This window comes from Elephas maximus, chromosome 21 (assembly GCF_024166365.1).
Source record: "Elephas maximus indicus isolate mEleMax1 chromosome 21, mEleMax1 primary haplotype, whole genome shotgun sequence".
Lineage (NCBI taxonomy): Eukaryota > Metazoa > Chordata > Mammalia > Proboscidea > Elephantidae > Elephas > Elephas maximus.
In genome coordinates, this window is record NC_064839.1 from 50,768,424 (window position 1) to 50,794,894 (window position 26,471).

The window sequence follows — 26,471 nt, forward strand, 5'->3', positions numbered from 1 at the left end:
AAGAAAATGTCTCCCTTTTCCTTTATTTCTCTGTATATGCATATACATACATCAACATATATATGTATACATGTATGTGTGCAATACATAAATATATATATATCAGTGTACCAAACCAAACCCATTGCTGTTGAGTTGATTGCAACTTATAGAGACCCTATACGACAGAGTAAAACTGTCCCATGTGGTTTCCACGGAGCATCTGGTGGATTCTAATGGCTGACCCCTTGGTTAGCAGTGGTAACACTTAACCACTACATCACCAGGGTTTCCATATATCAGTACAGATTCTTTAATTTTTGTTTTATGCAGTAGATTATAACGCTTTACGCTGATTATTTATTCTGATGCTCCAGTTGTCCCAGATTTGGCCAGTGGGAGCTCCTTCCAGCTGGCTTGTGTCCCTCTGACCTAGTTCCAGCACTCTTTAAACACACCCTGATTGTCTGGCACAACAAGATGTTCCCAGCTCATCTTGTACTTTCCTTGCCCCAGTCCAGGAATCAACCATTTCTCTAAGGAGCCCTCCTTCCTTTCAATAGAGAACGTTATCTGTCATGGATAGAATTGTGTCCTCAAAATATTTCTGTCAACTTGGCTAGGCCATGATTTCCAGTATTGTGTGATTGTCCACCATTTTGCCATCTGACGTGATTTTCCTATATATTGTAAATCCTACCTCTATGATGTTAATGCCCCCACATGTGTGTCAATTTGTCCTACTGTGGGGGCTTGCATGTTCCTACGATGCTGGAAGCTGTGCCACCGGAATTCAAACATCAGTAGGGTCACCCATGGTGGACAGGTTTCAGCTGAGCTTCCAGACTAAGACAGACTAGGAAGAAGGACCCGGCAGTCTGCTTCTGAAAAGAAGCAGCTGGTGAAAACCTTGTGAATAGCCGCAGGACATTGTCAGATATAGTGCCGGAAGATGAGCGCCCCAGGTTGGAAGGCACTCAAAAGACAACTGGGGAAGAACTGCTTCCTCAAAGTAGAGTCAGCCTTAGTGACATGGATGGAGTCAAGCTTTTGGGACCTTCATTTGCTGATGTGGCATGACTCAAATGAGAAGAAACAGCTGGAAATGTGGAAAGTGGAATGCGCAAAGTATGAATCTAGGAAAATTGGAAAATGTCAAAAAATGAAATGGAATGCATAAACGTCGATATCCTAGGCATTATTAATAAGCTGCAATGGACTGGTATTGGCCACTCGGACTCAGACGATCATATGGCCCACTACGCCGGGAGCGACAGCTCGAAGAGGAATGGCATTGCAATCATCATCAAAAAGAACATTTCGAGATCTGTCCTGAAGTTACAACGCTGTCGGTGATAGGATAATATCCATACGCCTACAAGGAAGACCAGTTGATATGACTATTATTCAAATTTACAAACGAACCACTAAGGCCACAGATGAAGAAATTAAAGATTTTTACCAGCTTCTGCAGTCTGAAATGGATGGAACATGCAATCAGAATGCATTGATAATTACTGCTGATTGGAACGTAAAAGTTGGAAACAAAGAAGAAGGCCTGGTAGTTGGAAAATATGGTGTTGGTGATAGAAACTATGCTGGATATTGCATGATAGAATTTTTCAAAACCGACGACTTCTTCATTGCAAATATCTTTCATCACCAACATAAACGGCGACTATACACATGGACCCCACAAGATGGAATACACAGGAATCAAATTGACTACATTTGTGGAAAGAGACAATGGAAAAGCTCAATATCATCTGTCAGACCAAGGCCAGGGGTCAACTGTGGAACAGACTATCAATTGCTCATATGCAAGTTCAAGGTGAAACTGAAGAAAATTAGAACAAGTCCACAAGAGCCAAAGTATGACCTTTAGTATATCCCACCTGAATTTAGAGACCATCTCAAGAATAGATTTGACGCGTTGAACACTAATGACTGAAGACCAGGTGAGTTGTGGAATGACATCAAGAACATCATACATGAAGAAAGCAAGAAGTCATTAAAAAGACAAGAAAGAAAAGATCAAAGTGGATATCAGAAGACACTCTGAAACTTGCTCTCGAATGCCGAGCAGCTAAAGCAAAAGGAAGAATTGATGAAGTAAAAGAACTGAACAGAAGATTTCAAAGGGCAGCTCTAGAAAACAGAGTAAAGTATTATAATGATATGTGCAAAGAGCTGGAAATAGAAAGACAAAAGGGAAAAACACATTTAGCATTTCTCAAGCTGAAAGAACTGAAGAAAAAATTCAAGCCTCGAGTTGCAATAGCGAAAGGTTCCACAGGGAAAATATTAAATGACGCAGGAAGCATCAAAAGAAGATAGAAGGAATACACAGAGTCATTATACCAAAAAGAATTGGTTGATGTTCAACCATTTCTGGAGATAGCATATGATCAGGAACCGATGGTACTGAAGGAAGAAGTCCAAGCTGCACTGAAGGCACTGACAATAAACAAGCCTCCAGGAACTGATGGAATATCAATTGAGATGTTCAACAAACGGATGCAGTGCTGGAGGTGCTCACTCGTCTATGCCAAGAAATTTGGAAGACAGCTACCTGGCCAACAAACTGGAAGAGATCCATATTTATGCCTGTTCCCAAGAAAGGTGATCCAACAGAACGCGGAAATTATTGAACAATATCATTAATATCACACGCCAGCAAAATTTTGCTGAAGATCATTTGAAAGTAGCTGCAGAGCAGTATATCGACAGGGAACCACCAGAAATTCAGGCCGCTTTCAGAAGAGGGTGTGGAACCAGGGATATCATTGCTGATGTCAGATGGATCCTGGCTGAAAGCAGAGAATACCAGAAGAATGTTTACCTGTGTTTTATTGACTATGCAAAGGCATTCGACTGTGTGGATCATAACAAATTATGGATAACATTGCAAAGAATGGAAATTCCAGAACACTTAATTGTGCTTATAAGGAACCTGTACATAGATCAAGAGGCAGTTGTTCGGACAGAACAAGGGGATACTGTGTGGTTTAAAGTCAGGAAAGGTGTGCATCAGGGTTGTATCCTTTCACCATACCTATTCAATCTGTATGCTGAGTAAATAATCCAAGAAGCTGGACTATATGAAGAAGAATGGGGCATCAGGATTGGAGGAAGGCTCAATAATAACCTGTGTTTTGCAGTTGACACAACCTTGCTTGCTGAAAGTGAAGAGGATTTGAAGCACTTACTGATGAAGATCAAAGACCACAGCCTTCAGTATGTATTACACCTCAACAGAAAGAAAACAAAAATCCTCACAACTGGACCAATAAGCAACATCTTGATAAAGGGAGAAAAGGTTGAAGTTGTCATGTGTCTTAGTTGTCTACTGCTGCTATAACAGATATATCACGAGGGGATGGCTTTAACAAAGAGAAATTTATCTTCTCACAGTCTCGCAGGCTAGAAGTCCAAATTCAGGGTGTCAGCTCCAGGGGAGGCTTTCTCTCTCTGTCCGCTCTGGAAGAAGGTCCTTCTCATCAATCTTCCTCTGGACTAGGAACCACGGGTCCAAAGGACACGCTTTGCTCCCAGTGCTTCTTTCTTGGTGGTATGAGGCCCCCAAATCTCTGCTTGCTTCCCTTTCCTTTTATCTTTTGTAAGATAAAATGTGGTGCAGGGCACACCCAGGAAAATTCCCTTTACATTGGATTAGGGATGTGATCTGAGCAAGAGTGTTACATCCCACCCCAATCCTCTTTAACCACAGGCAGAGATTATGATTCATAACACATGAGAAAATCACAAATGGAGGACAACCACACAGTACTGGGAATCATGGCCTAACCAAGTTGACACATATTTTTGGGGAACACAATTCAATCCATGACATCAAGGGTTTCATTTTACTTGGATCCACAATTAACACCCATGGAAGCAGCAGTCAAGAAATCAAAAGACACATTGCAATGGGCAGATCTGCTGTAAAGGACCTCTTTAAAGTGTTAAAAAGCAAAGACGTCACCTTGAAGACTAAGGTGTGCCTGGACCCAAGTCATAGTATTTTCAATCACATCATATGCATGCAAAAGCTGGACAATGAATAAGGAAGATTGAAGAAGAATTGACGCCTTTGAATTGTGGTGTCGGAGAAGAATATTGAATATACCATGGACTACCAAAAGAACGAACAAATCTGTCTTGGAAGAAGTACAACCAGAATGCTCCTTAGAAGCAAGGATGGCGAGACTGCATCTTACATACTTTGGACACGTTGTCAGGAGGGATCAGTCCCTGGAGAAGGACATCATGCTTCGTAAAGTAGAGGATCAGGGGAAAAGAGGAACACCCTCAACGAGATGGATTGACACAGTGGCTGCAACAATGGGCTCAAGCATGACTGTGAGCATGGCACAGGACTGGGCAGTGTTTTGTTCTTCTGTACAGAGGGTCACCATGAGTTGGAACCAACTCAACGGCACTTAGCAACAACAACAACAACATGATGTTAATGAGGTGGGATTATCAGCAGTTATGTTAATGGGGTAGGACTCAATCTACAAGATTAGATTGTGTCTTTAGCCAATCTCTTTTGAGATATGAAAGAGAGAAGTGATCAGAGAGACAGGGGGACCTCCTACCATCAGGAAAGAAGCACCGGGAGCACAGGGCATCCTTTGAAGCCGGGGTCCCTGCTCAAGAAGCTCCTAGACCAGGGGAAGATTGATGACAAGGACCTTCCTGCAGAGCTCACAGAGAGAGAGCTAGCACCCTGAATTTGGACTTCTAGCCTCCTAGAGAGTGAGAGAATAAATTTCTCTTTGTTAAAGCCATCCATTTGTGGTATTTCTGTTGTAGCAGCACTAGATGACTAAAACAGTATCTAAATGAACTTATAAAACTTCCTGGCATCCCTTCTTCCATCTTCGTTCCTTCCTTCCATCCATCCCTTCCTCCATCCATCCATTCATCCCATCTATCCATCCCTCATCTGTTTATCCATCCATCTATCCCATCTATCTACCCATCTGATATTTATTGAGCAACCTACCTCCAAATAACAAGGTGAGGTGTGGTTCCAAGGAGAAGTGCAGTGTGCTTCAGGAGCCCACCTGGCCTGGGGCACGGTGGGAGTCTGGAAGGCTTCTGGGAGGAAATTGTGTTGATACCAAGGCCCAAGGAAGGAGAAGAATGGGTAGGTGAAGAGGACAACGGGAAAAATGCTATTCAGCAAATCTCCAAGACAGGTAGTATTAGCCCATTTTACAGTTGGGGAAACTGAGGCTCCAAGTGTGTAATTAACCTGCTTGTAGTCTCATGGCAAGGACATGGCAGTGTTGAGTTCATACTGGAACGGCGCCATACCCCTTGTTCAAGAAAGTGTTGTCATCTGCTGGAGACTGGAACCTACTTGTGCCTGTTGTGAGGTCAGGTCCCAGGTCCCAACCCTTCATCTGTTCTCTCAGCTTCTCAATCTTCTACCTGCCAGGGCTGCCTGGGTGTCTTGAAAGCAGGGAGCTGCAGGTGTTGACTCGCAGGTAAAGAATCTGAACGTGGAACTAACATGATGCTATAGACAGAAGCACTATGTCATCCCTCTGCAGCAAAGACCCAAAAAACTAAGTAAAACAGATACAAACGTCAGTACTGGAACTCCAAGCATCAAATGAAGAAATAAAGAACTTGATGAAGCACCGAATGGAATAAGAAACTGACAGAGAACAGAGAACGAGGAGAGCTACGGAGTGGAGGTCCCCTACCAGCTAACAAGGCACAGATTTGCCACCTTGGACTGCAGCCACCAAGGAACACAGCAGACAAGGAGTATGGAAAGGCAAACTCACAGAGGCCCCAACAGGAGACAGAGCACCTGGTAACCAGGGATACATGCTTTCCCAACCCCCCTACCCTTCTTCCCTATACACAGCCTCTGTCTGTTGCTTTCCAATGAGCCACAGTCAATTGACAGGAGAGACACCACCTCACTGCCACCTGTGTGCTCCCTGCCCCCACTGGCCGGCCCATTCAGCAGCATTTTTTTGTTGTTGTTTTATTTGTTTTTTGTATTTTTTGCTTATTTCTCTCTCTTTCCCTTCCTTTCTTTCCTTTCTCCTGCCCCAGCTAACTCTGTGTGCCTTCCCCTCCCCTTCTTCATGGGCTGTGATTTTTTAGTTTGCTTTGTCCTTTTTTTTTTTTCTGTTTCTTCTCTCTCTCTCTTTTCTTTTCTTTCCTTTCTCCCGCCACCCAGCCCTGTGCACCACCCCTGCCCTTCTCAAGGGCCATGCTGCACCACTCGGCTGGAAAGTCATTGCGTGCAGCCTCCCCATGTCTGTGCTGCCATCACTGACTGGCTCCCTCAGCACCATTTTATTGTTTGTTTGTTTTTGTTTTCTTTTTGTTGTTGTTGTTTCTCCTCTCTCTCTTTCTCTTCCTTCCTTTCCTTTCTCCCACCCACCAAGCCCCATGCACCACCCCCCCCCCTTTTTGGTGGGCTGTGCCGTACTGCTTAGCTGGAGAGCCTCTGGCACATGGCCTTCCCAGGTCTGCCCCACTCCCACAGGCCGGCTCCCTCAGCACCATATTTTTTATTTCTCTTTATCTTTCTTCTTCTTCCTTTTCCTTCTCCCTCCATCTAGGCCCTGCGCTATCTCCTTCACTTCCTGGCAGGCCATGCCATGCTGCCCGGTGAGAGAGACATCAGCTCATAGCCACCTCAATTCCATCCCACACCAAATGGCCAACTCCCCCATCACCATCTTTTTGTTGTTGTTATTTTTTTGTTGGTTTGTCAGTTTCTTCTCTTTCCCCTCTTTCCCTTTTCTCCTGCCCACCTAGCCCCATGTGCCGCCCATGCCCCCTCTCAACAGGCTGAGCCACACTTCTCGGCTAGACAGCCACTAGCACACGCCTCGCTGGGTCTGCCTCACCCCCACTTGCCAAATCCTACCATGCCACCATTTTATTTACTTTTTTCTTTTTACTTTTTTTTTTTTTTTTCTTCTTTCATTTACTCACTTAGCTCCACGCATCACATTCTCTCCCCTCCCTCCTGCCTAACTGCACCACGCATCAAGAGCCATGTCCCTGACAGGCACTAATGCAGTCCCCCGGCCCCATCCTGCAGCACCCCCCAGCCCTACCCCATCGGTCACAGTTCACACTGCAGACTAGCCATTGCCACCTCTCCAAACCCCCTGGACCTGCCCTGCTGGATCATAGCTGAGTGACCGGGCCTGCTCACCTGGTGAGAAGTACTGTGCCCACAGGCAAGCAAGCAACAAAACATGCCCAGCCTGCCTGCCTGGACGTAACGAAATAAAACAAAAAAGCAGGATAAAACAAACAAATATACAATAAGTAAATGAAGAAGATAATTCCTGAATGTCCTGGAGAGAGCAGACAATATCAAAACATATATTAAGAAAAAAAAAAAAGGACAAGAACAAAAAGTGACCAAATAAAACACCAAATGACCTTCCTATAGAAGAAAAGGCATCAGAACTACCTGATAGGGAATTCAAAACTCTAATATTCAGGGTTCTGCAAGAGATGAAGGAAAATGCAGACAAAAATAAGGAAAAAATAGACAAAATCATGGAAAATACAGACAAAATCAGGGAAAACACGGACAAAGCAATGGAAGAATTCAGGAAAATAATACAGGAACAAAATGTCAAAATAAATAAACAACTAGAAATAAGCAATTAGAAATTAAAAAGATAAACAACAAGTTTTCAGAAACGGATGATGCAATAGAAGGTTTTAGGAGCAAATTTGAAGCAATGGAAGACAGGATCAATGAAATTGAAGACAAATCCGTGTATACCACTTTGAGGAAAAATCAGAGAAAAGAATGAAGAAAACTGAAGAAACCCTGAGAATGATGTGGTATACAATCAAAAGTAAAAATTTGCATTTGATCAGAGTTCCAGGGCAGGGGGAGAAAATGGAAAACACAGAGAGGAACACTGAAGATTTGCTGATAGAAACCTTCCCTAATATGAAAGATGAAAAACTGACCATCCAAGAAGTTCGATGAACCCCATATAGGATAGATCCCAAAAGAAAATCATCGAAACATATCATAATCACAGTCACTAAAACCAAAGACAAAAAAAGAATCCTGAGAGCAGCTCAAAAAAACAAAAAGTCACATACAAAGGTGAAACAATAAGACTAAGCTCTGAGTACTCCGCAGAAACCATGCAGGCAAGAAGGCAATGGGATGACATATGTAAAATCTTGAATGAAAAACTGCCAGCCAAGAATCCTGCAAAACTCATTCAAATACACTGGCAAAATCAGAACATTTCCAGATAAACAGAAATTAAGGGAATATATAAAAACCAAACCAAACTTACAAAGATTATTAAAGGGAACTCTTCAGTTAGAGAACCAAAAACATGAGACAACAACCTGAATCTAGGACACAAGACAACATCAACCAGACACCAACCCAGATAAAGAACTTCCAAGGACAAAATTAAACTAAAAGATTTACAGCAGGAAACCAGAGAAGTCAACCTGTAAATGACAACAATGTCAGAACAATAAAAGAGGGGATGAATGGTGTACATGCAGAATTTTCAAACGGAGAGGAAGTCAAGGCAATAAAAAAAGCAATATCAGGTAATAAAAGACTGGCTTAAACTTAAGAAGGTAGGGGTAGATTTCAAGGTAACCACAAAGAAAGTTAGCAAACCTACTCATCAAAATAAAGAAGAAAAACATAAAGTCTCAGTAAACACAAATTCTACAAAAACAAAACAAACAAAAGTATTTCAGCACAGACAGGCAGGTGAAACAAAGAAAACATCAGCAGCACACACACACAAAAAAAAGCACCACAAAACGACAGCAATAAACTCACACCTATCAATAATCACACTGAACGTAAATGGCTTAAATGCACCTATAAAGAGACAGAGAGTGACACAATGGATTTAAAAAAACAGGACCCATCAATATGCTGTCTACAAGAGGCACATCTTAGAAACAAAGACCAAAGGATGGAGAAAATATATCAAGCAAACAGTTACTAAAAAAGAGCAAGAGTGACAATACTAATCAGATAATATAGAATTTAAAACAAAATCACCACATAAGACAAGGAAAGACCTTACATAATGATTAAAAAGACAATCCACCATGAGGACATAACCATAATATCTACACACCCAATGGCAGGGCTCCAAAATACATAAACTCAAACAGCACTAAAAAGAGAAATTAACAGTTCAACAATAATAGTAGGAGACTTCAATACACCTCTCTCAGTAAAGGACAGATCATCTAGAAAGAAACTGAACAAAGATACAGAAGGTCTAAAGTCCACAATCAACCATCTTAACCTCATAGACATTTACAGAACACTCTACCAAACAGCAGCAAAGTACACATTCTTTTCCAACACACATGGAACGTTCTGCAGAAGAGACCACATCTTAGGCCACAAAGCAACCCTCAACAAATACTGAGATAACACAAAGCATCTTCTCTGATGACAATGCCATAAAAGTAGAAATTAATCACAGGAAGAGCAAGGGGAGAAAAAAAAAAAACATGGAAACTGAATAACACCTTGTTTAAAAACCGCTGGATAATAGAAGAAATTGAAGACTGCATAAAAAAATTTCTAGACTCAAACAAGAATGAAAACACACCATACCAAAACCTTTGCGATACAGCAAAGGTAGTGGTCAGAAGTCAATTTATAGCAATAGATGCACACATCAAAAAAGAAGAAAGGACAAAAAACATAAGCTAGAACAACTCGAACAAATAGAGAACTGAAAAAGAAGCCCACAGGTACCAGAAGAAAGGAAATAATAAAGATCAAAACAAAGATATATGAAATAGAGAATAGAAAAAATCAATGAAGCTAAAAGTTGGTTCCTTGAAAGGATCAACAAAATTGACAAACCACTGGCCAAACTGACAAAAGAAAAACAGAAGAGGATGCAAATAACCCAAATAAGAAATGAAATTAAATAAAAAAGATCATAACAGAGTACTATGAAAAACTATACTCCAACAAATTTGAAAACCTAGAGTAAATGGACAAATCTCTAGAAACACACTACCTACTCAAACTAACACAAACTGAAATTGAAAATCTGAACAGATCCATAACAAGAGAAGAGCTTGAAAAGGTAATAAGAGAAAAAAAAAACAAAAAAACTCCCAACAGAAAAAAACCTCTGGCCCAGATGGGTTCACTGGAGAATTCTACCAAACTTTCAGAGAAGAGCTTACACCAGTACTACTCAAACTATTTCAGAACCCAGAAAAGGAAGGGATACTTCCAAATTTATTCTATGAAGCCAGCATAACCGTGATACCAAAACCAGGCAAAGACACCACCAAAAAAAAAAAAAAAAGAAAATTACAGATGCAAAAATTCTAGCTAATAAAACTCAACATCAAAAAAAAGAATACAACACGACCAAGTGGGAAAATCAATCCACGTATAATCCACCACATAAATAAAACAAAAGAATCACATGATCATCTCAATCAACATAAGAAAGGCATTCAGTAAAGCCAACACCAATTCCTGGTAAAAACTCTCAATTAAATAGATAAAAATACAGACAGGAAATTCCTCAACATAATAAAGGGCATATAAACAAAACCAACAGCCAGCAACATTCTTAATGGAGAGAAGCTGAAAACATTCCCCCTAAAAACACGAACAAGGATGCCCTTTATCACTACTCCTATCTAACATTGTGCTGGAAGTCCTAGCTAGAGCAGTAAGGCAAGAAAAAAAAAATAGCATCCAAATTGGTGAGAAAGAAGTAAAACTACCCCTAATTGTGGATGATATATTATACATAGAGAACCCAAAGGACTCCACAAGAAAACTATTGGAACTAATACAAAGATTCAGTACAGTAGCAGGATAGAAGATACACATAGAAAAATCAGCTGGATTCCTATACACTAATCAAGAGAGCTACAAAAAGGAAATCAGCAATACCACTTACAGTGGCCCCTAAAAAAATAAAACACTTGGGGATAAATCTAACCAGGGACGTAAAAGACCTATACAAAGAAAACTACAAAACACTATTGCAAGAAACCAAAGGAGACCTACATAAATGAAAAAACATACCATGCTCATGGATAGGTAGACTCAACATTATGAAAATGTCAATTCTACGCAAAGCAATCTAAAAACACAGTGCAATCCCAGTACAAATACCAAAAGCATTCTTTAAGGAGATGGAAAAACTAATCATTAACTTTGTCAAAAAAAGTAAAGAAGCCCTGGATAAGTAAAGCACTATTGAAGAAAAAGAATCAAGTGGGAGGACTTGCACTACCTGACCTCAGAACCTACTATTCAGCTACGGTAGTCAAAACAGCCTGATATTGGTACAACAACAGACACATTGACCAATGGAACAAAATCAAGAACCTATATGTAAATCCACATATCCATGTTCACCTCATCTTTGACAAAGGCCCGAAATCCATTAAATGGGAAAAAGACAGTCTCTTTAACAAATGGTGCTGGCAAAACTGGATGTCCATCTGTAAAAAAATGAAACAGGACCCATGCCTCACACCATATACAAAAACTGTTTCAAAATGGACCAAAGACCTAAATATAAAACCAAAAACTATAAAGATCATAGAAGAAAAAATACGGTCAAAGCTAGAGGCCCTAATAGCCAGCATTAACAGGATATGAACCATCACTACCAACAAACACCAGAAGATAAGCCAGATAACTGAGATCTTCTAAAAATTAAAAACTTATGCTCATCAAAAGATTTCACCAAAAAGTAGAAAGAGAACCTACAGACTGGGAAAAAATTTTTGGCTGTGACAACTCCAACAAAGGTCTAATCTCTAAAATCTATAGGAAAATCCAACACCTCAACAACAAAAAGACAAATAATCCAATTAAAAAATGGGCAGAGGATATGAACAGACACTTCACCAAAGAAGGCATTCAGGCAGCTAACGGACACATGAGGAAATGCTCAAGATCACTAGCCATTAGAGAAATGCAAATCAAAACTACAATGAGGTACCATCTCATTACTGGCATGAATCAAAAAAACAGGAAATGCCAAATACTGAAGAGGCTGCTGGGAGCTTGGAATTCTTATGCACTGCTGGTGGGAATGTAAATTGGTACAACCATTTTGGAAAATGATATGGCATTTCCTTAAAAAGCTAGAAATAAAAATACCATAGGATCCAGCAACCCCACTCCTAGGAATATATCCTAGACAAATAAGAGCCGTCACACGAATAGACATATGCACACCCATGTTCACTGCAGCATTATTCACAGTAGCAAAAAGATGGAAATAACCTAAGTGCCCATCAGCAGATGAATGGATAAACAAACTATGGTACACACATGCAATGGAACACTATGCAACAATAAAGAACAATGATGAATCTGTGAAACATCTCACAACATGGATGAATCTGGAGGGCATTACGCTGAGTGATCACAAAAGGACAAATACTATATGAGACCACTATTATAAAAATTCATGAAAAGGTTTACACACAGAAAGGAACAATCTTTGATGGCTACTGGGGGGAGTGGTGCAGGAAGGGAGGGAAAAACACTAGACAATAGATAAGTGGTAACTTTGGTGAAGGGTAAGATGGTACACAATATTGGGGAAGTCAGCACAACTTGACCAAGGCAAGGTCATGGAAGCTTCGTAGACACATTCAAACTCCCTGAGGGACTGAATTACTGGGCTGAGGTCTGGGGTCCATGGTCTCAGGGGATATCTAGTTCAATCAGCATAACATAGTTTATAAAGAAAATATTCTACATCTTACTCTGGTGAGTAGCTGTCTGGGCTCTTAAAAGCTTGTGAGTGACGATTTAAGACACTAAACTAGTCCCACCCCATCTGGAGCAAGGGAAAATGAAGGAAACCAAAGACACAAGGGAAAGAGAAGTCCAAAGGACTAATGGACAACTACCACAGCCTCCACCAGACTGAGTCCAGCACAACTAGATGGTGCCTGGCTACCACCACTGACTGCTCTGACAGGGATCACAATAGAGTGTCCCAGACAGAGCTGGAGAAAAATGTAGAACAAAATTCAAACTCACAAAAAAGACCAGACTTACTGGTCTGACAGAGACTGGAGAAACCCTGAGAGTATGGCCCCCGGACACCCTTTTAACTCAGTACTGAAGTCACTCCTGAGGTTCATCCTTCAGCCAAAGATTAGACAGGCCCATTAAACAAAATGAGACAAAATGGGCACACCAGCCCTGGGGCACGGATGAGAAAGCAGGAGGGGACAGGAAAGCTGGATGGAAGGAAATAGGGAAACACCAAGGTTGAGAATGAGAGAGTGTTGATATGTCATGCATTTGGCAACCAATGTCCTAAAACAATGTGTATTAATTGTTTAATGAGAAACTGATTTGCCCTGTAAACCTTCATCTAAAATAAAATTTAAAAAATTTTTAAAAAAGAAAAAAACCTCTGAACATGGGTCAGGCCCAGCTCTGCCTCTTATAAGCCCTGAGACCTTGAGTCTAAGCTTCTGTTGTCTTGTCTCTAACACAGAGATATTACAGGACCCAAAGCACTGGCTTGGTGCTCGGCAAAGCTACAATGGCAGCCGAGATGCTGATCACAGTGATGACGGGTTCAAAGCTAAAATGCTTCGGCTTTCTTTCCCCTTACAGCCCAGCTGCTGAGGAACTAGGTCCAAATCTTAGAATTTGGCCAGCTCCTTCCCTTCCAGACTGTGTGGGTTTGTTTTTCCTCTTGTTGCTTTGCCAAAAGCAAGAGTCACAAACCCCACCATATTCATAAGAGAATTATTATTTTAACCAAAAGGACATGTGTTGCAGCAGGTGTCAGAAGAGACAGTTCCCAGCTTGCATGACCTCAGACCCCCATGTCCATCTCCCAGTGGCCTATCCTGGGGTCATTTCTGCACTGTCCCTGAGCTCAGTAACTTAACCCCAAAGGATAATCAAGGAAAGGAAGTTTAGAGGCTGGCTCTCAGGGGGAAGATTTTGGCAGTTTCTCTTGGCTGGACCTGTGGCCTCCGCTTCCCTAGCCAGTTGTCATTCAAAATGGCCCTGGGATGCTCACTCAAGGGTGGGGCTGCTCCTGTGACAGCTGAATCTCCAGTCTCCAGCAAGCATGGAGATGGTAGATGGTGCTGCTGGCTGGGAACCTCAGGTCACCAAGAACATTCGAGACTGGGGGCTGCTGACTGACCTCCCACTCCCCAGCGGCAAGGAGCTAATGGAACCAAGGAGGATGTTTATTTTGTTTTTGTTGTTGATTTGTGACTTAGGAGACCCCATATGTTACAGAGTAGGACTTCCCTATAGGGTTTTTTTGTCTGTTATCTTTATGGAAGCAGATCTGCGGGGCTTTCTTCTGTGGAGCTGCTGGGTAGATTCGAACTGCCAACCTTTTGGTTATCATTGCCACCCAGGGGCCTTCAAAGAGGATGTTCAGGGGACCACTCTTTCTGGTCTCCATTTTTTACTGCCAGCCAGGGGCCTTCAAAGAGGGTGTTTAGGGCACCACTGTCTCTGGCCTGTTTTTTGCTGAGCTATATCCCCAGTGGGGGCAATAGTGGTTCAGGGGGAGAATTCCCACCTTCCATGTGGGAGACCCAGGTTTGGTTCCTGGCCTATGTATCTATCTCTTGTGCAGCCACCACCCGCCTGTCAGTGGGGGCTTTCGCGATGCTATGATGTTGAACAGGGAAAAGCAAACTTGGGGGAACAAAAGCTGTCTGATCAGTTTAAGAATATCATACCTCTTGTTGAATAGTTTTCAGCTTTTTCCAGAAAATAGCTCTGGCTGGTCAATATGAGCAGGGCTGAGAGCGGGAGTGAGAACTCTCAGTGCTGGCCTTGACCGGCCCTTGGCTTAACCATGTCCATTTCCACCCCATGAGCAGCCAGGCTCATCCCCCCTCATCAGGAACCTCTCTGACGGGGTTTTTTTTTTTTTTGCTCCATTTGTTAAATCTTGGTTTGTGCACTATGTCTTGAATTTTAAAAGTTCATTGCACAATTTTCCCCAAAGTTAAATATTATATCTTCTTTTCTTCTGAGGAAGCATGCAAATGGCAGCACAGCTAGAAGTGGAGACGTTTTCCTACAGCTCTTTGGCCTTTTAAAAGGTAGGAGGCATTTTCCTTCCCTGGCTTTGAAAGGGAAGAGTGTTCTGTTTTGTTTCATTTCTGGCCCCAAGAAGATAGGATTTGGTAGGGAAGAAACCACTTTGAAGAATCCACCATAAATCCCCTCTGTTTGCTTGGGAAGGACAAAGGATTGGCTGAGAGCCTTTTCAAACGTCAGTCTGGGAGGCTGGGCACAGCACTGTGGTAGCCCTGACATTCGGGAACTTTTTAGGAGAACGCAGATACACCCAGAGGAGATAAACAAGGCTGCAGAAGGCCTTGACTCAGCCCCAGCCCCCACAGCCAGCCAGGGCTTCCTAAAGCCCTCCCTCCACCTCTGAGCCTGAACCCAGCTCTGATGACTTTGGGGTCTGTCTTCTACAAAGCGTAGGATTTTTAATTGGTCCCTGTTCCAATACCCCAGAGCTAAGTCAGTGGGAGACACAGATAATTGCTCCTCCCTCCGTGAAGGAGTTTGGCGGGCAAAGCTCTTCTCCTGCCTTGACAAATGGTAATAATAGTGGTAGCGGCAGCAATAGTGGCAATAATAGCAGTAGTAATAGCAATAGCAGTAGTAGTAACAGTAATAGTACTAGTGACAATAGTGATAATAATAGTAGTATGATAGTTATAATAGTAGTAGTAGTAATAATCACAGTAATAATAGTAGTTGCAGCAGCAATAGTGGTAATAATAGCAGTAGTAGCAATAGCAGTAGTAGTAATAATAGTAGTATGGTAGTTATAATAGTAATAGTAGTAATAATTTTTTTTAATAGTAGTAGTAATTATAATAATAGCAGCTACAGTTTATTGATCATTCTCTGTGTCCCAGGCACTGTTTTAAGTCCAGAGATAAACTCTTTCAATCTCCACAACACCTAGGAGGAAGGTACTATTACTCCTCTTGGTCGCAGATGAAGAAACTGAGGCACAGAGATTTTATGTGGCTCCCCCGAAGTCACCCAGCTATTAAGAGGCAGGGCCAGGATTTCACCCAAATCCACATGACCTGAGCAGCCCAGGGTGCCCTTGCATCCAACCCAGTGGTTCTCACCCCAGCTGCCCACTAGGTCACCCAGAAGCATCTAAATGCCTGGCCCCACTTTCAAGGACACAGATCCAATCATTCTAAAGTGAGTGTGGAGTTTGTGTTGTGTTGTTTTGCTCTTTAAGCTCCCAGGTGATCCTAGTGTGCAGCTGAGGTGGGTGTTAGGCTAGTGAGTGTCACACCTGGGCTGCATCAGAATGCCCTATAGGCTGTATAATATGCAGGATGCCTGCCCCCTCCCCCACCACAGTGTCAGATCCCGGGGTGCTGGGATGGGGCTTTAGAATCAGCATTTCCAAAAAGTCCTCAGGTGGTGCTGATGCTGCCGATTGGGTAGCCCGCTTTGAGAACCACTGCCCTGTGCCAACCTGTCCGCCCTGGTGGAAACCTTACTCATGCGTGCATTCACTCAATGAACATTTATTGAGTGCCTACTATGTTCCAGGCCCTGGGCTAAGCACTGTAGGTGACACAGCAAACAGACAAACCACCTGCCCTCGAAGAGCTTAAACTCCCTTCTTCATCTGCTCTTCTGTCCTCAACAACATGGAGCACTCTGGGGGTTGCCGCTGGGGCACCTTCATGAATAAGATAAGATACTTATGCTGGGACTGGAGGTGCCAGCCCGGGGCCTGCGCCAGCCTGCCCAGCTTGTGGAACACTCCGTTTGTTCTCGGCTCCGAAGAAAATCCATCCTCCAAACTTCCCCTCTAAACCAGTTACATAAGTGTTCCTGAGGCCCAGAAACTTCCAGATGGCCCTGTGGCCCACCCCACCAGCTGTTCCTGGGAAGTCAGCCCCGGCCACTTCCTTGGGCCCTAGAATTCCAGAGCAGCCAGACACGGAACAGCTGCCGAAACATCGGGAAGGACAAGTATGCCTGAACCCCAACAATGGCGTTTGTGTGCTCCTGGTACCTCCCCTAGAGCAGCAGCTGGGCCCAGAGGGGAGGGAGGGGCCCCAGTGCCAGCAAGGGTGGGGCTGGGTCCCTGTAACCCAAACATCTGAGCCCATGGCACAAGCCAGCCATCTTTCAGCCTGAGAGGAGGATTCACTGGGGACCTTGTACTCAGCCAGACCCGTCTCCCCTCACCCCCTCCTCTGCCAGCCAGATTCCCAAGCCCTCCCAATGGACTCACTGTTTTCTATCTGTTCTCCAGGCACCCTCATGCCATGGCCAGGGGTCCACCCGCTTCCCCAACCCCCAGATGCATCACAGTCGCCTGGAGAGCTTGTTTTGAATGCCCAGGGTCTGACTCCACAGGTCTGGAGTCGACAGGAAGTCTTAACTTTTGACAAGGTGTCCAGGCGATGTTGAGGTCAGGGTTCTTGGTGTACAGGCCTGTGACCCACAGGGTTTTCACAGGAAAGGTACTGGAGTTCAAATCCATCTCAATGGAGCCTCAGATTGGGTCCCTGGGCCCTTACCAGGGCTGGCATGCTGTGCACTGCAACAAAGCAAAGCAGTTTTTTTTTTTCTTAAAGATCACAGACTTTCCAGTTACAAGTACTGTATAAGCTTCGCTCCTGCCTGGTTTCCCTCCTTCTTCCCTGGCTGCGCCTCCTCAACTTTCCTGGGCCTCTTCTCATCTGGCCTACTGCCCTAGGAGAGCTTGTCCTGTCCCGGCTGTCCGTGCCAACACCGAGGGCGGCCCCACACGCTCATCTGCAGCTCTATCTTTCGGTACTGAGTTCCAGACTCCTGGAGCCAGCCACTAGGCATCCGCACTTGGACGTCTTCCAGACGCCTCGACAGTCTTGAAGGTCACAGACCTCTTAGCCTCTCTGAGCCCTGTGGCCTTGTGTGTAATCTGACAATAATAGTAATAGTGCCCTTGGAGGCTACTGTAGACCTGTGGTGGGTGCAGAAGTGAGCGCAGCCGTGGTAGGCACTGGAAGTCAAAGTTAGTACACTAAGGCAGAAAGGAAACCACCTGGTGTTGGACAGCAGAGCACACACTACAAGACCCTCCCCTTCCTTCCCTGGTGCAGAAAACTCAAACTGAGGGGATTTCCTGCCCTTCAGCAATGAGTCTTTGAAGTTTAAATGGAAATCCCCTGTGGGAGAGGAGAACCAAGGACTTGAACTCACTCTTACTAAAGAACAAATGTCTGCTAGCAGATTCATTCTCAAGGGCGTAATTTTAAAGTTGGGAGGAGAATAAATACAAGGACCCCAACATTAGGGGCCAGGGGACAATATTCCCCGGCTTCAACCACTACTCAAGGAGTGCACTATTGTCGTTAGGTGCTGTCAACTCAATTTTTGATTCATAGCAACCCCATGTGACAAGTATCCTAGACTGTAATATTTATGCGAGCAGATCAGCGGGTCTCTTCTCAGGAGCTGCTGGGTGGGTTCAAACCGCCAACCTTTTGGTTAGCAGCCAAGTGCTTATCCTTCCAGGAGCACGTTGTTGTTACTGTCGTAGCCATCGAGTTCATTTCGATTCATAGAGACCCTATAGGACAGAGTAGAGCAGCCCCATAGGGCTTCCTAGGCTGTAATCTTTACAGGAGCAGATCGCCAGGTCTTTTCTCCCGCAGAAGCTCCTCTCAAAGGAAGTGACGCAGAATTGCACACCACTAGGGAGCAGCAGAGCACCAGGGACCAATTTATAAATTTAAATTGAGGGGTCATAATTAATATGTTCATTAACAGTAAAACTCCTCCCCCAACCCTGTCTGGGCAGCCACTCTTCTTCCTTCTAACTTTTATTCCTCCTTTATCCATTCCTCCTGGACAGAAGCCAGGTGGCGGTCAAGAAATTTACCCACATAAAGCCCCAACTTCATTTCTCAAAGACTGTTTCGTCCACGTAGAGACTGGAGCACTTCAGCAGTTACCCAAGGAAGGGCCCTGTGTTCCAGCCCCGATATGGTGGCCTTCTTGATGCCTCTACATCAGCGGTTCTCAAAGTGGGGCTCCAGCCAGCAGCATCAGTCTCCCCTGGGAGCTTGCTGGAAATTCAGGTTTCAGGCCCCGCCCAGACCTGCAGAATTGGAATCTCTAGGGTTTTAAGAAGTCCTCCAGGGAATTCTGGTGTGAGGTCAGACTTGAGATCGACTGCTCTCAGTGAATCAGGCACAATGGGAACACTGATTTATTTGCACAGACACATGTCAATCTTGCTTTGAAGGAAGAAAAAGGGAGAGAAGCGTGGCGTAGCGCAGGATATTATAAGGCTCTGGAGCAAAGGGACCCAAAGCTGCAGGCCTAGCCTGTGCTGGTTCATAAAATCCAAACAGACCAGTTGCTGTCAAGTCGACCCTGACTCATAGCGACCCCATGCACGTCAATGGCTGACTTTTCAGAAGTCAATCACCAGGCCTTTATTCTGAGGTGCTTCTCAGTGGACTTGAACCTCCAACCTTTCACTTAGCAGCTGAGCATGTTACCTGTATGCACCACTTAGGGACATGCTGGACGCCCCCCCCCCCAAAAAAAACCCACCAAACCCGTTGCCATAGAGTCAATTCTGACTCATAGCAACCCTATAGGATGGAGTAGAACTGCCCCACAGGGTTTGTAAGGAGCAGCTGGTGGATTCAAACTGCCGACCCTTCGGTTAGTATCTATAGCTCTTAATCACTGCACCACCAGGGCTAGAGTCTGTACGTAATACAGTAACGGCCCCTGGCCACATTGTATAGCTGCTCAGCCCCCATGAGAGTTCCGGGAGGAGGAATGGGAAAGCGGTCTCCATGGTGCCAGTTCTCCAAATGAGCCTGTCTGCCCCCTCAGACCCTGGCCCAGGCACTCCTGGGCTCTGCGGCCCCTCTGTACCATGCAATGTGCTTCCCGCCCTCCTATGACACCTGGCTACCCGTTTTCATTTCCACCTCGCCATCAATTCCTGCAGGCACAGCCCGAGTTTTGTTCACTCTGCACAGCTTGGTTCCAAAACATTTCCCCTCCATGATCTCATTGGTCTTCACAGGCACTGGAGGCAGGAGACTCCCCTGGAGTCTCCATTTTACAGATGAGAAATGGAGGATCAGAGTACCTGTTTCAGGGCCAGCTTTCTCCTCCTCTTCTGCTTAGCTGAGGTTCCAAGATGGTAGAGAGGGGCACCAGCCAAGGGGCTAAGAGGGGGGGCATTCACGGCACCCCTGTGTCCCTGCACCAGGGACACCTCTGTAATAGGACCCCATTACACAAAGGCTGCCTTGCCTGGCCAGAGTGAGGGGTCCTGCTTCCTGTCCTGAACTTCTTTGCAGCCAGTTCCTGCAGGAACCCAGGAATGGGTGGTGGGGCAGTCTGTAGAGACTTTGGAACCAGGTTAGACCTGGATCTGAATCCTGGCTCCTTTGCTTCCCAGCATGTGACCTTGGGGACGTTACTTAACCTTTCCCACCTCAGTTTACTTATCCGTAAAATGGGGAGAAGGATGCATACACAAGTGTCCTTATTCTGAAGGATGATTGTGAAGCTTAAAAGAGGCTGCCTAGGTTGAAAAGTGTTAGACACAGTGCTGGACACATCATAAGCCCTCGATTAATGTTACTTATTTGTAAAATCCATCAGACATCCTCAAGGCAAAGGCAGAGTGAGTACCTTTTGGGAACCGGGGAGCATGGAGTATTTCCTCTGTGAGGCTGAGGAGGAGGAAGTAGCTGAGCTTGGCACTTGCAGCTCCATCAGAGCAGTGGGCTTTCTCTGGCCACACAAACGGCCAGCCAGAGGGCCAGGGGGTAGGAGGACCAGCTTGCCATGGTTTCTCCAGGACTTTCTCAGTTATAGTCCTGAAAGTCCCACATCCTGGGAAACCCCTCAGTCTCAGGCGAATGGGCCAGTTGTTCCCCTCCTGGGGAGAGAATGTCCCCAGAGCAGCCCTCAAGCAACGAAGGGTGTGAGTGGGTGTATAAAAGCCCAGGCTTTTGCCCCTTGTGTGGGACAACTCGGGGCATGTTTTAAGTCATCCCCTGAGGTCCCCAGCAAACAGAGGCCCGGGCTGCCCTTAGGTCACTCACTCAATCTGCTCTTTCTATTTTTCCCCCTCTCTCATCACACTTCCCTCACTTCCTGGGAGCCCCTCCCTGGTACACTATTTGCACTGAATCTTTGTCTCAGGCTCTGCATCTGGGAGACACAACCGAAAACACAAGGCACAGGGCCTAATGCACACTGTGGGGGCCTAAGCCACCCTTCTGAGGTGTCCCTGATTTGTTGGAAAGCATCCTGGAATTTGGGGGGCTTCTCCCTACCCTGGGGCCCCTCTGGGCCTATGCTAAGTCCTGGCCTGAGTCAGAGCTTGCATTACACAGAAGCCCAAGCCATAGGGTGCACCCTCAAACGGTTCTGTCATCCCAGCCACCTGCCATGGCCAACGGTTCCAATCCCCAGGAGCTGCGAGGTAAGCCCTGCCTCCTCATGACCCCAGAGGGAGGCAGCCAAGGTCATAGCCAAGGGTGACTAGCCCATGTCCTCTGGTGGTGGCTGCAGCCTATGTCACTGCCGGGAATCCCTGGTCTGGGAGCCGGCTCCCCGCCCACTGCCAGGCTCCGTCAGGCCTGGTCAGTGTCCCTGCTGCTGACCCTGGCCTCTGGCCTACCCTGGGCTGCGTGGTTTGGAGCCCAGCTGCTGACATTGGCCTGCTGGCCTGGACTGTACTTGCCCCCTCCTTCCTGCCTTTGGCTCAATGAATGCTGACTTCGAATTGATTTCTTGGCCACCAGCTCCCGGCCTCTCTCTTCCTATTGCCGTGGGATGCCCAGACACGCTGATGAACTTCACAGGGTGGCATGGGTGCCTTGCCCTGTGCACTGGCCTGGCTGGGGCCTTGGCCTGGCTGGCCAGACAGGAGCCAGCGTGGACTTCTCTGGCCAGCCAGACAGGGCCCTAGCTATTCTGTGTCAAGCCCAGGGGATGCCACTTGCATGGCATCCCAGGGAAATGGCACCCCTTGGAGCACAACCCCACAGAACCCAGCATCCCCGGGGTCATCAGCAGTTGTGCACAGCAGCAAGGGACCCTGCCCATCTGCAGTCCCCACCCCACATTTGTTGCTAAATGCAAGCCCTCCAAGCCTTCTTCCCAACTGCCCCAAACCCTGGCACACACTGCGGGGAGCTGTAGGAATACCTGCTCTTACTCATTCCTCGCTCCCTCCACTGAGCTTTCCAGGGACCCTTTCCCAACACCTGAATTTCATCCTGCCTCAATAATGGCTCATGGTTAAGTGTTCAGCTGCTGACTGAAAGGTTGGCAGTTTGAACCCACCAAAGGCTCCGCGGGAGAAAGGCCTAGCGATCTGCTCCCGTAAAGATTACAGCCAAGAAAACCCTATCGGGCAGTTTTACTCTGTCACATGGGGTTGCTATGAGTCAAAATCGATGGCACACAACAATAGCGGCTTGTGGAAAATTCTTTTTGTCTTCAAATGGATTCACAGAATTGGTTCAATAAAAATTCTTTGGTCACAGCTGTGAAACAACAACTTGATTAGGAGGCTTGCAAACTGCTTTTTTCTTTTCTTTTAGATGAAAAGATTCTTCTAGAATCAAAAGACGAGTTTGCCTTCCTTGCCTGTGGGCCCTTGAATAGACCAGTGCCTGATGCTCAATTGTTTCACCTGCAGTCAGCTATGTCCATGTCCAGAACTTGAATCTGGGTCTTAATGGTTCCCTATGGAGACTCTGAGGTACGAGCCAGTATATTAAGCAAGCATAGAAGAAAAAGTCCTTTAATGTTAAAAAATGTTGAAATTCTGTAAGAATAATAACTGCTCTCATTTTTAAGTGTTTACAGTGTGCCAGGCTATTATGGATTGAATTGCGTCCCCCCTAAAAAGATTTGTTGACATCTCAACGCCTGTATCTATGAATGTGACCTTGTTTGGAAACAGGGATTTTCTTTGAAGATGTTACTAGACAAGGTAACAAGGTCATTCCAGAGTAGGGTGGCCCTAATCCTTTCCGAGTGGTGTCTTATAAAAGAGGAAACATGGAGAGAGTGTCACACACAGTGGGAAGACGCCATAGAAAGAACAGCTACAGGCCCCAGGAAACGCCCAGGGCTACCCCAGAAGCTGGAAGAGATAAGGAAGCCCCGCTCCCCCACCACATACACTTCACAGAGGACAGAGAGAATATGAGCCTGCCCATACCTTGAATTCAGACTTCTGGCCTCCAGAACTACGAAACAATAAATTTCTGTTCTTTAAAGCCACCCACGTTGTGGTATTTTGTATGGCAGCCCCAAGAGAGTAAGACACACCCACGATCTCAGTTAATTCTCACAAAATCCCTATGAGGTGGTCCAACTACCAGGCCCATTCTATAGATGAGGAAACAGGGGCTCACAAAGGTTAAGTACTTTGCCCAAGGGCACACAAAACCACTCCCAAAAAACTCAAACCCGTTGCCATCGAGTCAATTCTGACTCCTAGTGAACCTATAGGACAGAGTAGAACTGTCCCATAGGGTTTCCAAGGAGCGGCTGGTGGATTTGAAGTGCTGAGGTTTCGGTTAACAGCTGTAGCTTTTAACCACTGCGCCACCAGGGATCCCAGGGCACACAGCACAACTCAAATCTGGACTCTGGGAGGGTTGGAGGTCCCCTGGGTGACTCTTGCCAGAGGGTCTGAAGAGCTCTTTTGAGATCTGCACTTATTTTACTCTCAGTCTTCTTGTGGGTTTTGTTTTCCCAAATCCAAACCAGTTGTTGTTTTGGATTTAGCTGAGGCCTGGTCAGACCTCCCCAAAGTGGAGGAAGATTGCTTTCCGGGATAAATGGAAACCGTTCACACAACAGTCGTCAGATGCTCTAGCAGGACATAAATCATATAGAATAACGCTTGGGAGACGGAAATGAATCTGTGTGGGCACCTGGGTTTAGCCCCCAAACTGGTTCCAGCCTTTTAAAAACAATCTTTCCCTCTTTTTTCACATTTGTTTGTTTCTCCTTTTTTTTTTCCTTGCGCAATTTTCCAGACCCAGTTTTCAGAGAGTCTGTTAATGAGTCATTCTTCTACCTGAATGCCAGTAAAAGCCACCCTTACAGTTATGTGGCCAGTTATCTTCATTCAGGTAAAAGCCCATAAGGTGTGTGTTGGTGGGTAGGGAAAAGAACGTTGTCCAAATGTGTTGTAGTTCATTGGGGCTCCCCACCCCAGGGCTCCAGATTTGGGGACCCCTTCCAAGGCCAGTTCATCAGCCTGAGCCCCTCCAAGCCCCTACCCATCAGGCGCCCTATTCTAGACTTCCTGAACGAGGCCCAGGAATCTGCATTTTGATGCATGTCCCTGTTTTAGACCCCCTGCTCTCTTGAAGGAAACCTAGGCAGACAGAATTGTATACCCTGATTCTTCAGAGCAGAGGTGGAAACCGGAGGCCTCAGGTAAATTAGTTCACCTGAGGACAGAGTTCTTTGGGATGATGTAGGACTCTAGCAACCCCCACCCCAGCCCAGCCCCATGAAAGGCTATGTTTAGCCCAGGGTGCAGACCTCTGAAGATTTAAGAGCAGCTGAAGAGCTGTGAAGAGTGTTCAACTACAACTTTCAAGGTTGTTTCAACTTCGACAAGTGGCCTTTACGCGTTTCTACTTCCCTTTCTGCCAAAACATCAAACATACCTCTAAGAGGAATTTCACTATCTGTGTGTTCCTGAACACATTTACATAAAGAGAAACACTTAGAAATAAAGAAAAATCTTGTATCAGGGTTTTTCCAACTGTCCACCCATTTATTCAACAACCCTTTACTGAGCAGGAACCATTTTGGCACAGTAGTTAAAAGCTTCGTCTGCTAACCAAAAGGTTGGGAGTTTGAATCCACCAGGTGCTCCTAGGAAATTCCATGGGGCAGTTCTACTCTGCTGCATAAAGTTGCTATGCGTTGGAATTGACTTGACAGCAACGGGTTTTCTGAACTTCCACCATGTATAAGGCATGGACACGGATGAGAACCAGACAGACATGCCTCTGCCCAGCCATGGCTGACAGGGGGTGAGATACACCATGTCATTAGTCATCCAGTTGGGGGCTTGACCTAGTCGCGGGATGTTTCCCTAAGATCTGAAGCATGTGGGGGATTTGGGGAGGCAAGGACGTTAGGGCAAGTATTCTAGATAGAAGACCTTGAAGTAGGAAGGGACTTGGCACGTGTGAAGGAAATGAAGCAAGCCAGAAATCTGGCGATACCACCTAAGATGAGGCCTCACACACCACATAGAAGGTTCTGGAACACCCTGCCCACATCTGGCCTCATCTCAGGCAGAACCCAAGCAACATCAGCCTCTAGATATTTCTCTGGTCAACCTGTGTGACCGTCCCCACCGTGCCCTTGCCCTCGCCATGTGACCCGTCAGCTTCAGCTGGCAGGGCAGCTGCTTCTCCTCCGCACTCTCAGCCCCACTCGGTGCAGTGTCAGCCAAGGGCAATGTTCCCACTGGCCAGAGAGCAGTCAGCGAAGATTGGGAAATGGGGTAACTTTTTCCAGATGGCCGCAGCAATTCCAGGCTAGGCGTCTGAGAGGGATTGTTTGGCTTTCTGAAGTTTACAAACAGCAGGATCGGGTTCTGCTCCTGAGGGCGCCAGGACCTCACGTGAGGTCGTGTGCCTGGCGAGGCCCCAGGGCTGGGGGAATGCCCCAGCCTCTGCTGTTGCTTCCCTGCTGCAAGGTGCCGTAGACGAAGGCCTCTGGAGACTGGGGGTGGTTCGGATATCTGCCCTTGCCCATCTAGACCTGCCCTCTACTCTTGAATCCCACTCTCTGCCCTGCAGGCCAACCTCAGGGACCGGGCTACCCTCTGGCTGGGTCTGCCCAGTGGAAGGCACCAGCCAGAGACAGAGGGAGCTGGAGGATATATATATATATATATATATAAAAAAAAAAAAATCCCAACCCACTGACTTCGAGTCAATTCTGACTCATTACGATCTTGTGTGTCGCAGAGTCGAACTGCTCCACAGGAAGTAGATTTCTAGCCTTTTCTTCCGTGGCGCTGCAGTGTGGGCTCAAACCACCAACCTTCAGGTCAGTAGTTGGACAAAAACCATTTGTGCCACGCAGGGACCTCTGAAGGAGATCAAAAAAACAAAACAAAACAAAACACCAAACTTGTTGCCATCGAATCAATTCTGCCTCATAGCGACCCTTTAGGGCAGAGTAGAACTGCCCCATAGGGTTTCCAAGGCACGGCTGGTGGATTCGAACAGCTGACCTTTTGGTTAGCAGCTGTACCCTTAACCACTGTACTACCTGAAGGAGATAAGTGTGTATTTAATCCCCAGTTCCCATCCTGTGGGGTCTCAGAGGGCGGCTAGGTCCCTCAGCTGCAAGTCTCTAGCTCACTGATGACTCTCTCCTCTTGTTACTACCTGGG

General features: G+C 45.6%; 1 protein-coding gene across 2 annotated transcripts in view; it reads left to right on the top strand.

The window, feature by feature from the left end:
- The window catches only part of CRISPLD2 (cysteine rich secretory protein LCCL domain containing 2), a 105,240-nt gene extending 81,935 nt beyond the window's left edge, over positions 1–23,305 (top strand). The window contains exons 15-16 of one of the 2 annotated variants that reach the window (XM_049863646.1): positions 15,030–15,093; positions 22,627–23,305. In XM_049863646.1, coding sequence (XP_049719603.1) covers positions 15,030–15,090 — 61 coding nt within the window. In that variant the 3' untranslated portion in view covers positions 15,091–15,093; positions 22,627–23,305. The remainder of the gene's footprint in view (positions 1–15,029; positions 15,094–22,626) is intronic. The other variant, XM_049863645.1, reaches the window with a different exon arrangement.
- Positions 23,306–26,471: the final 3,166 nt, after the last annotated feature.